This window comes from Parasteatoda tepidariorum, chromosome 8 (assembly GCF_043381705.1).
Source record: "Parasteatoda tepidariorum isolate YZ-2023 chromosome 8, CAS_Ptep_4.0, whole genome shotgun sequence".
In the NCBI taxonomy this organism is placed as follows: domain Eukaryota; kingdom Metazoa; phylum Arthropoda; class Arachnida; order Araneae; family Theridiidae; genus Parasteatoda; species Parasteatoda tepidariorum.
Window position 1 is genome coordinate 88,600,891 of NC_092211.1, and position 16,305 is coordinate 88,617,195.

Here is a 16,305-nt window from a genome sequence, read left to right on the forward strand (position 1 = left end):
GTTTGTTTGTTTGTTTGTTTGTTTGTTTGTTTGTTTGTTTGTTTGTTTGTTTGTTTGTTTGTTTGTTTGTTCGTTCGTTCGTTCGTCTGTTCGTTCGTTCGTTCGTTCGTTCGTTCGTTCGTTCGTTCGTTCGTTCGTTCGTTCATTCGTTCGTTCGTTCGTTCGTTCGTTTGTTTGTTTGTTTGTTTGTTCTTTCACTACACACGTCATAATAGTCTGTACACTATAAGAAAAGGGTTGAAGGCCAAATTAAATAATTGAACAAATCTATTAATAATTATGGAATCTTAATTTAATTAGATTCCATAATTATTAAGAGATTTGTACATTATTAGATTAGTACTCGTAGATTTATTAGATTTGGAATTAATAACTGTAGTAATGAATAGATTTAGAATTAATTATTATCTAACTTTTATGGAAAAAAAGAATAAAGGTTTTTGAAGGAGAAGGAAAAAAAGTTTTGAAAAATGTTTTTAAAAAATATTCACAGATATAAAAAAATAGTTTAAAAAATAGTTTAAAAAATAAAATAAGGAAAAAATATAATCTCGTCATCAGCAGATTATATCAGAAAAAATAGTACTTTTTAATATTGTATTAATATATCCAAAACAAAATATATCTATACAATAATGTGAGGAGCACCAAACAAAATTGAAACGAAAAGAGAATTTATTAAGCAAAAAATGTAAAATAAAACAATAAAACGAAGAAAAAAGCATCCAAGAAAAATACAGAATAAAACTCAAAATGTCATATATAAAGTGAGTAGTGAATTCAAATGTACTTACACGAACAAGCATTTTTCCAAAATGATTTAATAAAATTTCAATAATATTTAAATTATCAGTAATAATATGTTTATGGTTTTCATCAATAAAGAGTTTTGTTATATTTAGAGCTTTTAATTTTGTTAAAATCTTTTAATGCAAAAAATATATTTCTTAATTTTCAAAAATATTATAAAATTTAAGTAAATCAAAAATTACAGTTTTGACAGTTAATGACAAAATATAAGTCACCTAAATTTTTCTTTTTATTTGGTGAAATTTCACTCATTTCAGTTTTCATAAGATCGAAACAGAGAATTTTGAAATGTAACCTTGATTTGACGTTTTGATTGGTGCGCTTATCTTTAATGTGAAAAAGTGAGTAAGTTGAGAAGCTATTAAAGTTAGTCTGTGAATGTTAGAAGGTATCGTTTAGCCCATATAGCAAAACTCTTTTGTATAAAAGCATGCAATAGCTTTCTTTTTGTAGTCTTAAATTTATGTCTTCTACTAAATCGAAAATACGAGAGCTGTTTTTTAAGAAAGGGCAGTTAACCAAACGAGAGAAAATTTTCATGAAGCAAATTTATCTTTTGATTCTACATACGTTTCTCTTTTTTTTTTTTTTCAAAATAGTTGACAAGTTTACTTAAACACTTATCATACCTTACAATTAGATTTAGAATTTTCTCTTCATAGTAACTTGTCGCCTTCTCCGATAACCAAGTGGTCACGACCGTTTTCACGTTTTAGTCATTGTTGTACTGGTTGCCACCAAAATGATGTTTGAAAAATCGGAAAAGATGAAAATTACTTAGCGCAAGGTCTGGCCTGGATTGAGGGGTGGTCCTAAACTTCCCAGCTAAACTTTCCAGTCCAATGAAACTGAGCTGTGGAGAGAGTCATCGTCATGGAGTAGCAAAATTTCTTGTCAACAAGCCAGTAGGAAGCTTCGTTAATATCACAAATGAATGTCTGCAGGTTTTTTGCCAATTAAGGACACATCTCTGACCGTACCTCATACGCGGCGGGCGATCTAAACTCGGACATTCTAAAGAACTGACTGTAAAGGTTACCGACCCAGCTGTAACAGAAGCACAGTTGTTCCCCAGGAAGGCCGGGACACTCGTGGCGATGCACGCGTCACCTATTAGTGTACACAACGAAACGGCTCTTACTTAAATGACAGTAATCGTGATACTGTTAAAAATCTGTACTATAAAATGATTCAATTCTAGACTATTGCTAATTTTATATTTGAAAGATGTCGCTTCATTCTAAGAGAATTGCAACATACTTCATATTACAAAAACCGCTGGTTAACATGTAAATAACATCATTAATTGACAAAACGTTTACAGCCATTTTGAATTATTTGATTCTTGTAAATATTAGGACATTTTCAGTTTAAAGAAAAGCTTTTATGAAAATATCTCTTCTTACACATTTTTCAGTTTGCTCTGTTTTCTTTTGGCAAATTCTTTTTTTTATTCACTTTCTACCAGAATTAGAAGGATGCAAGACTTCCAAGTTTAACCCCCAACTGGATGACATTTGGAAACACTACAAGGTATGCCAGGACAATATCTACATGTATTTTAAAAATCATTCACAGTCAGAAACTTCATTAAAATAAAACTATTTTTCATCTGTAATATTGCCTTATTAAAGCAAATTAGTTTTAATTCATATTGTTAGTTATTATTTGTATAATATTCGCAGTTCATCTCTTCAATTTTTGAAGAAAAAAAATATTTTAATAACATCTGTTAGTTTTAAATAAATCTCTTAAGCATATTTCATTTTTTGAACCATTTCTACATTAACAATTTTGCTACAAGCCGAATAAAATTGGAGAAAATAAATATCTGCATCCTCACTATAAAGTTGCTTTCAACTTCTGTAACATCTAATTGTATCTGTGGATTTCGGTATTTTATTCACAGCTAGGCAATTTCTAAGGGAGGATGATAATAGCAATCACAAAAAAGGTAAAGAAATGGAAAAATTAACATAAATGCGAAATACGGTAAGAAGTGTAATGCTTATACAAATTTTGGGCTGTCAAACTGTTTTGTCACATGACAGCGCTGATAAGAATTAGACGCGTATTGAGCGTTGTTGTTAAAAATCAAAATGTTTTTTTTATTTTTTTATTTCTAATGGCAGATTATAGACAGTAACAGCATACATAAACATCGAATAAAAATAAGAACAGAAACAAAAGATGCTGCAACAGAGTCTATTAATCACAACATGTCTCTAGCTTCCCAATAGCGTTCAGTGATAGAATTCTTGAAAAGTGCAGAGCAGCGGAGAAGTCCATGTCCTCACCAGAACTGCAAAGGGTGCATACCGGGGAAGGAACGATACCATATCTAGACAGATGTTTCCGCAGACAGAATCAAAATTTAAAAGGAAACAACCAATTGACGAACTTGCAATTTTCGATGTGTCATCCCGACTTCATTTAGATGTGGCCGTATTATAGGCAAAATTGAAGAAGGTTGAAAAATACTAGATGTTACCAAAGATTTCGACGTCAGCCGCAGTATTGTTTTAAGGCTTTGGAAATCATTTCAAACAACTGGAATGTGAAGCAGACGTCCCGGGGGTGTCGTGTTCCATGTACGATGCCTGCAGAAGACAGGCACATAGTGCTATCTGCAAAAAAGAAACGGCGCGGTACAGTCAGTTAGGTAGCAAATCAGCTTCAAGCTGCTACTGGCAAGCGAATCTCCCAAAAAACTGTAGCCAGACGGTTGCAAGCAGGAGGATTACACGCCCACCGGCCTGTTGTGTGCGTACCATTGTCCAGACGTTACCATTGCCCCCGTTTGTAATGGTGTCTTCAGCATCGCAATTAGAGCGAAGAGAACTAGACTTACGTTCTATTTTCAGGTGATAGTAGATGATCTGAAGTGAGATTGGTACTGCGTATAGTCGAGTAAACATACATAAAAGGTATCCAACATGAAGTATCATGGTATGAGCTGGCATTATGATTAATGACCCCTCTATGCGCTTCCAACTGGGACTATGATTGGCCAACGCTAGATGAATGATATTCTACTGCCTATTGTTCGTTTGTTTCGAGGTGCTGTCGATGATAAATTTGTTTTCATGGACAACAACGCAACATGTCACATCGAACAGTCGCTGGTCGAAAAGCGCGTACAGAGCGAGAATATTCAACGCCTCGTATGGCCAGCAGGTTCATAAATTAAAATGACCTTTTCAGCATGACAAATTCCAGCATTGTGCTTGTATTCTTGCGGTCTATAGAGCGGACAGTATAGTATTTTTTCTCACAAGTTCAACAGTTAATAATTCTAGAACTAATTATTTAGTTTTTTTTTATTCCATCGTAATCCTTGTATACTTTTTTACATATCTTAGCAATTTCAAGTTTCTAAGTCTGAGAGTTTCAGCGCAACAGATCAAAATGTAACGCAAAGTTGAACAACCAAAACCAATCAACGAAGAGGGCCTTAATATAGAGAGAACATCTGAAACATTCATGAATATGTTATTAATTTTAACTTTATATAAATGATACCTAATAATTTTTGATTTATAATCTTAACTTTTTTTATTAAAGGAAAGTTCCATAATTAAAACTTTGATAACTTCTGATGATTTTATTATAAAAAAAAAAGTTACCTTTCATAATTTTAAATCCCACCCTCCCTCTCCCGAGAGGACGGTAACTTGCTTTCAGGAAAAAAAAACCTTATTAGTACTACACGAACTATATTTAAGTTGAAAGAATATTTTCATAATTCCCGAGAGAGAAGTGCGTTTGATGTACGAAAATCGATCAGCTATTTCTTTTTAAATTCTTCCTTTGATTTTTATTCATTTTACGAGCGTCATATTTGAAAGAAGGTGTTATGAGTTTATTTAAAAATAAAGAATATGCTGCGTCTCCAAACACTTGAATTTACAATTTTGTACTTATAAATTGAATACATAAAAAGTTTGATGTGATGTATTTATAATTATGAAGCTAATAAAATTACCCTAAATGTGACATCCTATAGGCTATGTTGATGGGCACTCTGTTAGCGAAGTCGGTAGAGGCGCAGCTCACATCTCTGTTGGAGAGCCAGGGATTGTGAGTTCGATCCAAGACTCCAATTAAATAACCGTGGCTTGAGCCGTGGTGGCTCAGGGGATGGTGTGCTCGCCTTCCAGTGAGGTCGAATCGCAGCGATCGCTGGTCGTATGGCTGACGTAAAATATCCTCAGTGGTTGACGGATCGTGGGTTAGAGCCTCCTTGCCATCAAGTGAACTGTGGGAGATTTACGCGGTTTTCCTCGCCATGTAACGCAACTGCGGGTTAGTTCCATCGAAAAGTCCTCCACGAAGGCACATTTCTCCCCATACCTGATCCAGGAGTTCTCTTGTCTTCTGGATTGGGTTGAAAATGACAAGATTACGGAGTTTAACATTAATAGTCGTGAACCCAAAAATTAGGTCAGCTGTTCAACGACCGTCATTTAATAGAATAAAAAATGTGGCATGCATGCGCAGCAACGTGCGCGTAAGATGATCTATAATGGCTGTAAGTCCCCTCGTTGGTTGTGGTGCGAAAGTTTGGAGAGAGAAGTACAAGATCAGGTCGGTCCTATGCGAATGGTCTGTCCGAGATCGAAATTACGTGATATTCCTATCATATGGCTGTTTAAAGATAGAGACATGGAAAGGCTGTGTGCGACACCGATTGATTTTAGCGTTGCCTGTGTTAAAGCGATTCTAGAAAAGTTCACAAAATCTTAATTCTAAACAAACTTTTCTATTTGTAAACATTTCTTTTTCGATATGCGTGTTAATTTACATGTCTTTTTTAATGAACTGCACATTTAATTGTTTTTGTTCATTACTTTTTTACAGAAATTGTATTTGAAACATTACAAAGACAAAGCCGAAGACGATCTCCGAAGAGGAAACTTGGAAAAAGTAGTCAACGAGATATCGCATCATAACTTATTAGCAGATTTAGGAATGACTAAATTTACCAGAGGCCTCAATAAATACTCTGACTTGGTAAATATTCTTTTAAATCCCTCATTTTTACTTTTTGCCATTAATCTTTCCATCATTCCGTCCATCATCACTTCAAAATCGATTTCTTTTTTTTAATACTTATTTTCATTTCCCCTTATGTTTTTAATTTCTTCTCGACTTCTTACTTTTTCTAACGAACTTGGTCCTTCACGTTATCTCTCTCTCTCTCTCTCTCTCTCTCTCTCTCTCTCTCTCTCTCTCTCTCTCNTATATATATTCCTCCATTATTCTTTTCCTCCCTCCACTATCCATCTTCTCTTCCCTCAAGTTTGTTTCTTTGCTTCCCTTCATACCCCTTCACTATCCTTTTTCCTGCCTTACTTCCCGCTTTTTCTAATTAACTTTTACTATCTTGTTTACTTTATTCATGCATTCAATTATTCTGACATTCTTCCACATTTCTATTTACTCCTCCTTCATTCTTTCGATCCATCTTCTCTTCTTTCTAATTCGTTTCCTTGCTTTTTTCTTTTTTTTTCTTTAATCTCCCTCATATATTTTTCACTCCTTTCTTACTTCCTGCTTTTTCTAATGCACTCTTTCTATCTTCCTTACTTTATTCATCCATTTATTTGTTATCTCTACCGCCATCCATTCGTTTCATTCAAATTTTCAAAACATTATTAAATGTAATATTAAAAATAAATATATAACATAACATATAAAAATATAAATATATACATATATATATATAAAAATATATATATAATCATAAATATATAAAAATATACAAATATATAAAAATATATATAATCATAAATATATAAATAAAAATTAATATATGACATAAAAATTTTATTAAATATATAGTGTGATTGGCGAATCTTGGGGAAGCAATTTTAAAAAGATAAAAGTGTTTATTACAGTGATTTCTAGATTTTTTTTTGTTCAACTATAAATACCTACTGTCTCATTAAGCAATTTTGGACAATTCGGTTAAGGATTTTAAGTAATCTATGTACGAGTTCACGTCCTGGAGGCTGTCTCAGTAAGCATGAATTGTATTCTATTAATAAAATTTAAAAAAAAAACTTTATGGCAATAGTATAAAGATTTTATTCATTTTCAAAAATTTCAAAATGTGCTGTTAGGCGGCGCATCGTTGGTGCGATGGGTTAAATTCTCGTCTTCCACTGTTTAGGCAGGGGGTTCGATTCCTTCAATTCCCCGTGCTTAAGGTTAAAAATCTTATCGTATTGTATTTTCTCCGATCAAGCGTTAGTAGAACCACTAATGCAATGCCCTGGTTTCAAAGCCGGTAAAGTAGAAGCAAGTGGGGAAGATTGGGTAGTGTGGTGCGGAGATCGGATTAAAATTACCAGCCTCTGCCTTCCGATTAAAACTGGAGTAACATAAGGCATACATCAGTATCTACTTCGGATCTTATTAAGGATGAACCAAACCGTCACCAATAGCTCTAAATAAGGCTAGTGGCCTATATTAACAGATGTTCCCCCCCCCCAAAAAAAAGAAACAGATTGAATTTGAAATGTATGCTTCACTCCATTCGAATAGGAAACTTGAAACTTTATAATCTTTGCTTTTGTCACCTTGTTTTCTGGCTACCTCAGAAGAACGCAACAGACCTTTTATCTCTTTTTCCTTTAATTGAATTTTTAAATCATCGGTCATTTTGTGTTACAATCAATCACTATTTATTGTGATCTATCGATTGGGTTTACTTTTTTTAGACCAAAGAAGAGTTCCAGAAATATTTAACTGGTTACAGACCAGAAAATGATACAAAACAGCATAAAACACATCAGAGGTCAAAGCGATCTGATACATCGTTGCCAAAAACTATTGATTGGGTAAAAAAGGGAGCTGTCACATCTGTACCGGATCAGGTAAGCGTAAATGTTTCGATTTAATACCGAACTCAATCTGTCATTTCTTGCCTTTGTCTGTAATGTGGCCTCTAATAAGCACAGTTCTATAGGGAAATGCAGGGATAGTTTTATAGGACGACAATTATAGCCATTTTGATTGTTAAAACCATTTGCACTCAATGTTGCCAGATAATTGTTCCTAGATGGCGCTTCAGTTGTACGACAGCAAAAGTTTTAGGAATCATACCCACTGCATGCCATTCACGCTCTTGCAATTGCTGTGTCGAGGGTACTCCGAACCTGATGAGTGAGTTTTTTCTTTCTCAGGAGAATATCTTTCACTCATCAGGTTCTCATTCTCCCTCGGCAGTGATAGGATATACATAGATATCATAACAATTATTTTTACTTAATATATTTTTGTTTTCGATAAAAAATTTTAAGAAAATAATCGTGTTTAATTTTTTAATAACTGTTGCATCTCAAAAAAAATATTAAACCTGCTTTTTTATCAATAAGATCAGTAAGGGCATCTTCGGATAATTATATTTTGTTTCTTTCAGTTCTTCATGGAGTATTCTTTTAACTTCATTCTAATCGACGAGGGGAACAAAGAGGACCACCTTTTCATAAAACGCAACGAAGCGATATTATATGAAATAATCATATGAAATATTCAATTTTACATAAAGGGTTTAAACTAGAGTAGTATACTAATCATTTACGAGGTCAACTTAGAAAAATAATTTTCTTTTTTCTTTTACTTTTTTTCTACTAATAACGTTTTATTTCATTTTTTTTTGTTTTTTTTTTTTGTTTAAAAATAGTTTTAACATAATTTTATTTTACTTGTTGCATTAGGTTATTGATATTTAAATTACAGTAATCATATAGTGTTTAAAAAAATAATGTCAATAAATAGTACTCATAATAATCAAATATATGAATTTTCGTTCATTAACTTCACATTTTGTTACTTAACTTGTTTTAAAAACAAATTCGAATTGTAGTTATCGTGAAAAAATTTAAAACAAAAAATCATTTGGCATCTTGCACAGATTGCTAACATTAAAAACGGTTTTAAAATTAATCTACCAAAAAGCATTCTGCGTTAACATTCGAAAAGATTTCTCAATCTTTTTTAAATTTAGAGCCCTGTTATCCCTATTTTATCATTTTTTTTTAGAAAATGGGCGTTGGGAATTGACGACCCACGCTTGTTTTTTATTGAATATAGTTTTGATGAGAATTTATGCTTCGATTTTGTTCAATAAATTATACGAAATTCTGTAAACACTTCATTGGATTTTTTTTTCCTTTTCACTTTCAATTATAACTTTTTAATTATTATATCTTACCTTATATGAACTGGCTGTTCATGCATCATTTCATCGTTATTTTCATGCATTCAAATCAAGTTAATTTTATATTATCTGATAATTTCTGTTGAAAATTGTATTCAAACATCCGTTTTTGTCGTAATTCGGTGATTTGGCAACTAACTCAGTAAATTACGATAAAGCTGCTATTTCTGGTCCTATTTAAATGCAATTTAAAACAATAATTATTCAAAAATTTTAAATTACCGTAATTCAGAAAAATTAATGTAGTAGTTAAAATGCGCATGAAAAGTCATTCGGTAATAAGGAAGACCCATTTAACGAAGTACCGCCCCTGTTTATAATATTTCTCAATGTAAATAATAATAGTTTCTAAAATACAACAGATGGCTCTCCTCGCAGTAATGTGAAAGGATTAATTGTATCCAGTTTCCCCTATGGCACTGTACCATGAACATCATTCCTTGTTTTTGTTATTAAATATATTATGTTAAAGGCGTTTGTAATGATTTAAAACCCCGCGATCATCGTATTTTAACAACCCCTTTGACTCTAAAATCACAGTTCTTATATCACTCATAATATAATTTCATTCATCTTCATTAGGGTCATTGTGCCAGTTGCTGGGCTTTCGTTGCTCTGGGATCTCTAGAGGCTCAACAATATTTCAAAACTGGAACTCTCAAAAGTCTCAGCGTTCAAAATATCATTGACTGTGCTACAGAAAAGGGTAAGAAGAGATCATTTACAGTCATGTTCAAAATGAATTCAAAATCAGAAGGGGAAAAAATTCATTTAGGACGCTCTTAAATGACTCGCATTATCAAAGATTTTTAATTTTTGATTAAAGAGAAATGTATCGCCATAATATTCGTTTTTTAAAAAAATTTAACGATATTTTTTCTAAGTTAAGTCATCGACACAGAATATCCTCTTCATTCAAAACCCATATTTTCTTCTAAAACAAATGCCTGAGTTTAGAAAAATGCCTGTAATTTACAGTTCAGAATCGCTTACAACGCTATCTGAAGGTAAGCTCCTTTCTCGAAAATGATGCGAAATAAGGGGGGAAATTATTGTCGATCGAAATGAACTACAGATGGCGCTAAACGGAACTCTCTGCCTATGGCAACATTTCGTATGGTTTCACCATGAGCGTGTAGTCATAGGAGAATGAAGTACGTTAGTTTCTGTCTCAATTTTCAAACAGATTAAAACTTTTTAATTTTCGATGCTGTATGGAACTCAAAACTGCATTAAACATAGTTCTAAAAGAAAGCTTAGAGGAAAATTTAGAATATATTTTTGAGAGTTAAATATGAAAAATATTATGGAAAGAGAAAGTTTTGAAGTACATTCGTATACAACGGAGCAGAGAAAAAGAGAGAAATGTCAAGATATAGAACTGGTCTTCTATATTCAAGTCTTGCGATCACGAATATTGCTTGAGTACGAACGTCCATCTAGCAAACATTGATGCTAAGGGAAAAAATGCTTAAAGCGTGTTCGCTTTTTTGTGATTTTCTATATTGTGAATCTTTAAAAACAAACCATTTTTGGTTGTTTAATATTTAGAATGATATTAAGGAGAAAACGAAATAATCGCATTATTAAATTTTGAACAAATAAAGTAGCCAATATAACCGATAGCACTCAAAATATAGCAATTCATTCATTCTAATATTTTTAATTCACGATAAACACTTCGATCTGTTTAAAAACGTAACATTTTAAAATCTTATGAGTGGCGATATCGAAAGAAAATTTAATCCGTTACTGTTGTTACTAATGCCACTGTCCAATGCCAGCCCTCTTGCTTGAAATAAAACGAAATTATAAGGCAGGGAGTGCGTTTCTTGCTTTTTTAATGACCAAGAATATGATTTCAGCCACACACACGTAACAGCCCGTTTTACAAGGTGGACTCAATCCTACTACATTCATTCATCCACAAATCGTAATTTCGACTTGAACCACTAAACGATCTATCTCCAATTCAGTATTCCAGAAGTATTCATTTGTTATGGAAACTTCAGGGCTTTATGAACCCGAAAGACTTTGCGATTTGAACTCCCGTTCTCCCGAACAAGAGCCCAACGTCCTACCGAGTAGGCTATCCCAGTCAGTGGCGTAGTGAGGGGTGGGCAAGGGGGGTCATCATGCCCCGGGCGCTACTCACAAAGGGGCGCCAAATGGTCCGCAAAACAAAAAATTGCTGTATAATTTTTATTTTTATTATAATTGGTTTCTGGAAAATATATTTTAATTTTAGTGCCAGTGTAATATAATAAATGTTAATTCATAAATAAAAAGGAACACTAATAGTCTAATTCAAAGTGTAATAATATATTCATAATAGAAATGGCACGTCTTGTCTACTGGCAGGGCTGACTCGACCTGTGTCCGACAAGCACTTGCTTATGGCATCAACGCTGTGTGGTTACAGAAATTATCTCCTTTCTTGATTTGTCTGATGAAACAATATGTTATAAAAAATATTTGAAGTTTACAAAGTACAAACATTCTTTCTTTCAGAACAATATTTATTTTTATTTCCATAAACGCAATGTAGCTTACGCTTGTTAAAACGATAACAATAACACTCTAATGTACTTATATGTACACGGAAAAAAGTAGCCGGAAAATAACAACTAAAGGATCGAAAGGAGACACACTACAAATACAGCGTTTTGCCGTTTCTAGGAAAGAACGCAAACGCCGTATTTGTTGTGTGCCTGAGAAATATCTATATTAAAAAAATAAATGATTCCTTATTTGTTACCTTCCGGATACTTTTTTCCATGACTGTACGTATCTTTGATACTTACGACAGGTTGTGGAAGTCTGCAACAAATTAGGGAAATACTCGAAATATTAACGTTTAAGTTATTTCGCGCATTCAAGGCATTCTTGGTAAGTAATGAAACAAATAATGAAGTCATGTTAAAAAACTAGCACTTCAAGTTGGTACAAAAGTTGGAAACCTATTATCTTTACTTAAACTTGTAGCTCAGTTTGATCCGCTATTAGCAAATCATCTTTAACATGCCACAGAAACTCCAAAAACTGTCTCATATTTGTCAACACAGATCCAAAATGAATTCATTCATCTTCTGGCATCTACAGTTCGAAATCAACTAATAAACGATATCAAAAGAAATAAATATTATGGACTTTAGTTTGATTCAACTCCTGATATCTCTCATCGAGAACAAATGTCCCAAGTCGTTAGGTATGTAGATGTTGATTTTATCAATAAAAAAGTTTCCATCAAAGAATCTTTTTTGAGTTTTATTGAAATACATGCTAAAGATGCAGCCTCGATCGAAAATACAATTTTAGAGAAATTAAATTACGATGAAATTTCATTAACAAACTGCAGATCACAATGTTGCGATAATGCTGCCGTGATGGCAGGTCACACATCTGAAACGCGATGGAGCGCCAGAATACAAGCGGTTATCGTTATCATCTATGGGCTAGAGAATATAAAAGAACTAATAGAAAAATTAGCAGAGCACACTACCACTACAAGTGACAACAGAAGTGAAGCTACAATTCTGTTGCAAAATATACTAACCTTTAGTTTTATAACTTTAGTTCATTTCTGGTATGAAATCTTAAGAAGGATTGATCGTGTGCAGCTCAGATTACAAGATCCTAGAATGAATTTTAGAGAAGTGTTCCATGATCTTGAATCATTAGCGACTGAACTAGCCGAAATTTGAGACAAGCTCTGTAAAGAGGCAATAGAAAAAGCAGAGTCTCTTTGTGAAAAATGGGATATGGATACAACAATACGTGCCTGGAGAATTGGCTATGGTGGTCTTTCCGCAGAAAGTGAAATTTCTCGCGTTATGAAAAGCACTCTTGATCGTCTCCAACAAGAAATGTGTACACGATTAAGTGACCTTAATTTCAAATTTGGATTTCTACTAGACGTTGAAAATTTATTAAACAAGGATAATGTTGATAACGACCTTGAAAAAAAATTTTAAAAATCTGGGTGAATTTTATAATACAGATTTCAATGTAATAGAACTTTTTATCAAAATATGTGACAGCAAAATGTTACTCCGCAGTAGAAAAGAAATTAAACCTAAAACTCCATTAGAATTTCTTACTTTTATAATCAATCTCGAATGGAGAAGATGTTTTTCCAAATCTGAGAGCGGCATTTCAAATACTCCTGACTATCTCAGTATCAATTGCTAGCTGCGAACGTTCATTCAGCAAATTAAAATTAATTTTGACAGATCGCCTAAGTGACCTAGCATTTTTAAGTGTGGAAAGAGAAAAATTTTAAATGATCAATTTTGATGATATTATTGATACATTTGCTTCATCAAAAGCACGGAAAATTTAGACATAGTAATTAGTTTTATTAATGTATTATAATCATATGATTATTAAATATATGTATCTCCTTAGAGATAATAAATATTTACTTTTTTATTGTTTTAAAACTCCGTGTTTTTAAAATATTTCTTTATAAATATGTAAAATAAATAATAGGTATCTTTTGAACTAATTCTAGATGATCATATACAATTCAGAATCTAGTCTTGTTTTCTCAACTGCATTTTTTGTCTCAAATTTAAAGTCTAGCTTGAGCCAAGACTTTATTTATTTTACATTATTTATTTAATAATTCGGGAGTATATTTTACATATAATACTATATGGTTTTCGAATGGGGGGAGGGGGCGCTAAAAAGGTATTGTGCCCCGGGCGCGAGTTAAGCTCGCTACGCCACTGATCCCAGTACCTAAATTTAATTAAAATCATACTAATGAAACTCCCTACGTTAAACGAGCCGGTTCAGCCTCGAAAATCCAATCCAATATCACTGGATAAATACGCTGGAAGTTTTTTAAGGTCCGTTTCGGTTCTAGGTTGTTGTTGTTGTTAATTTACGTCGCACTAGAGCTGCACAATGGGCTATTGGCGACGGTCTGGGAAACATCCCGAGGATGATCCGAAGACAAGGCATCACAATTTTGATCCTCTGCGGAGGGGATGGCACCCCCGCTTCGGTAGCCCGACGACCTGCGCGCGAAGTCGAGCACTTTACGGTAGCACAGTTTAACGAGGACCCATACCGCCCAACCTCGGTCCCTACGCAGACTGATCCAAGTGGTCACCCACCCGCACACTGACCGCAGCCAGTGATGCTTGACTTCGGTGATCTTCTGGGAACCGTGTCTTAACGATCAGTCCACTGCGGGACGTTTTGGTTCTACGAAATTTGTTGTTTGTATTAAGTTAATCGTCCATGGCTGCAGGCCACTCGAAATTAAAGGGACTGTTCACGCTTCTTGCAAAAAAGGTTGCTGAGGTGATTTTGAAGATGCGAATGAAATCACAATTGCTGACACGAAATCATGGTTTTTGTTTGCCACTCTGAATCCACATGAGTGATTTTATCACATGCAGTGAGAATGGACCAACGGACTCCAGTCGGATCCCAACAACACATAAAACTGTACCAATTTTTATAATGGATCACATACAGGGTGAGTAAATGCAGTGTTTTAAAATTTGGAGGGAAAATAGGGTGCATCATAATGATTTATAATTGCATAGAAACCCATGGCCATAAACGTCATTGTAAGCCACTAAAGGTGATCTCCTATTATGGAGTGTTTGTTCATGTGTATCTAATATTATTTTACTAAATTATCTTAATTTTGGTTTTTTTTAATAAAAATTACATAGAAATAGGCTTAAAATAGCTCTTATATCGTAGTTTAATAATTTTGAGGCCAATTTGATGAATAGTTTAAGTTGGAGAACTTGATAAAATTAAGTCATCTTAGAATTAAGTTGACCATCTTACTTCTAAGCCTATTTAAATGCAGTTTTCGACAATAATTACTTTAAAACATAAAACTAAGACAAGTATTTCATATAAATAAAAGTTCAAAGGCGCTTCTTAAACAATAAGTTTATTGCCTCTAGCGGCAAACAATGACATTTCTGGATTGCTTAGCCATTCTGAACCTCTGCTCCAAAGCTTGTTGTTGACTTGGAGTGCTGTATCGAATACTCCTGTTTAACATGCTTGCTTTAATATGCTATTCCATACATTTACATTTTAACAGATTATTTATGTCATTATTTTTAACTAACTCAAAACAGTTTTCGGTACATTGTTTCAAAAAATACATAGCCGAATCGATTGATAAAATTTTTACAATTCCGGTTAATTAAAAAAAAAAAACTGGTAAAATCAAAAAGTGTAAGAATATTGCCTAAAAAAATATAAAAATAACTATTTTTGAAATTTTGAAATAAAAGTTTCTAAAACTGTTTTCTAATACATATTTAGGTGATGGTTGTGATGCAGGATTAATGATTACAGCGTATAAATATGCAGAGAAAAATGGCGTCGATACACGTCATGCTTATCCTTATAAAGAAAAGGTAAATATTTAATAGAGGTTCACTTGAAAAAGCAAATCATTGTTAAAAACGTAGCATTTAAGTCAATTTTCTTCAAATTTACAATTGTAAAGTGCGCAAAATAAAAAACGGACCATGCGGAATAACTTTTGATCTACTGATCTGATATTCACGTTCTGGTTCGAAGAGGTGACCTCAAATATTCTAATTAACTAGTGCTGACGTTATTTTAAGTTACGATATCAGACACAAAAAGGTACGGATTTTTTCGATGGATTCGGATTTCTGACACCCAAAATATAGTTCGTAGCCACAATCTAGGAAATATTTTCTCCTCCCCTACGGTTAATTTTACTTTTTGCGAATTTCGAAATATCTCGAGAACTTTCTAAGCGAATTGAAAACTTTTTGCCCGAAATTATAAAATTCTTTTGTACGAAGATAAATTGCATGCAAAAATCAAATTTTTGCAAGTATTTAGTAATTTTATATAGTAATAATCAGAAAAAAAAATTATAAAACTTTTTGCATTCTATTAAAGTTTATAATTTTACACGTCAAAATACAAAATTTGAGCTACAGCGGTCAAATAGTTACTAAAATATCAAATTTTTAAAAAGTCGTATATTTAAAATTCAATTTCATAGGAACCATCCAACCAATTCAGTCAAATTTTGTATTTTGCCATTTAAAATTATGTACTTTAAAATTGTGCACAAAAAAATGTATACCTTACAATAATTTGTTATACAAAATAATAAACAATGATAAATATTTACCAAAATTTATTTTTTGCGTGAAATTACATTTGCACAGACGGATTTTATAATTGTGTGCAAAAATTTTCCAATTCGATTAAAAAGTTCTCGAGATATAGTGAAATACGCC

At 32.9% G+C, this 16,305-nt stretch overlaps 1 protein-coding gene across 3 annotated transcripts in view; it reads left to right on the top strand.

Moving 5' to 3' along the window:
• Positions 1-16,305, top strand: part of LOC107448259 (cathepsin L-like peptidase) — a 30,312-nt gene that overhangs the window by 3,839 nt on the left and 10,168 nt on the right. For 2 of the 3 annotated variants that reach the window (XM_043054771.2, XM_071184341.1), the window contains exons 2-6: positions 2,228-2,343; positions 5,671-5,823; positions 7,536-7,691; positions 9,620-9,743; positions 15,344-15,438. In XM_043054771.2, coding sequence (XP_042910705.1) covers positions 2,228-2,343; positions 5,671-5,823; positions 7,536-7,691; positions 9,620-9,743; positions 15,344-15,438 — 644 coding nt within the window. The remainder of the gene's footprint in view (positions 1-2,227; positions 2,344-5,670; positions 5,824-7,535; positions 7,692-9,619; positions 9,744-15,343; positions 15,439-16,305) is intronic. The other variant, XM_043054772.2, reaches the window with a different exon arrangement.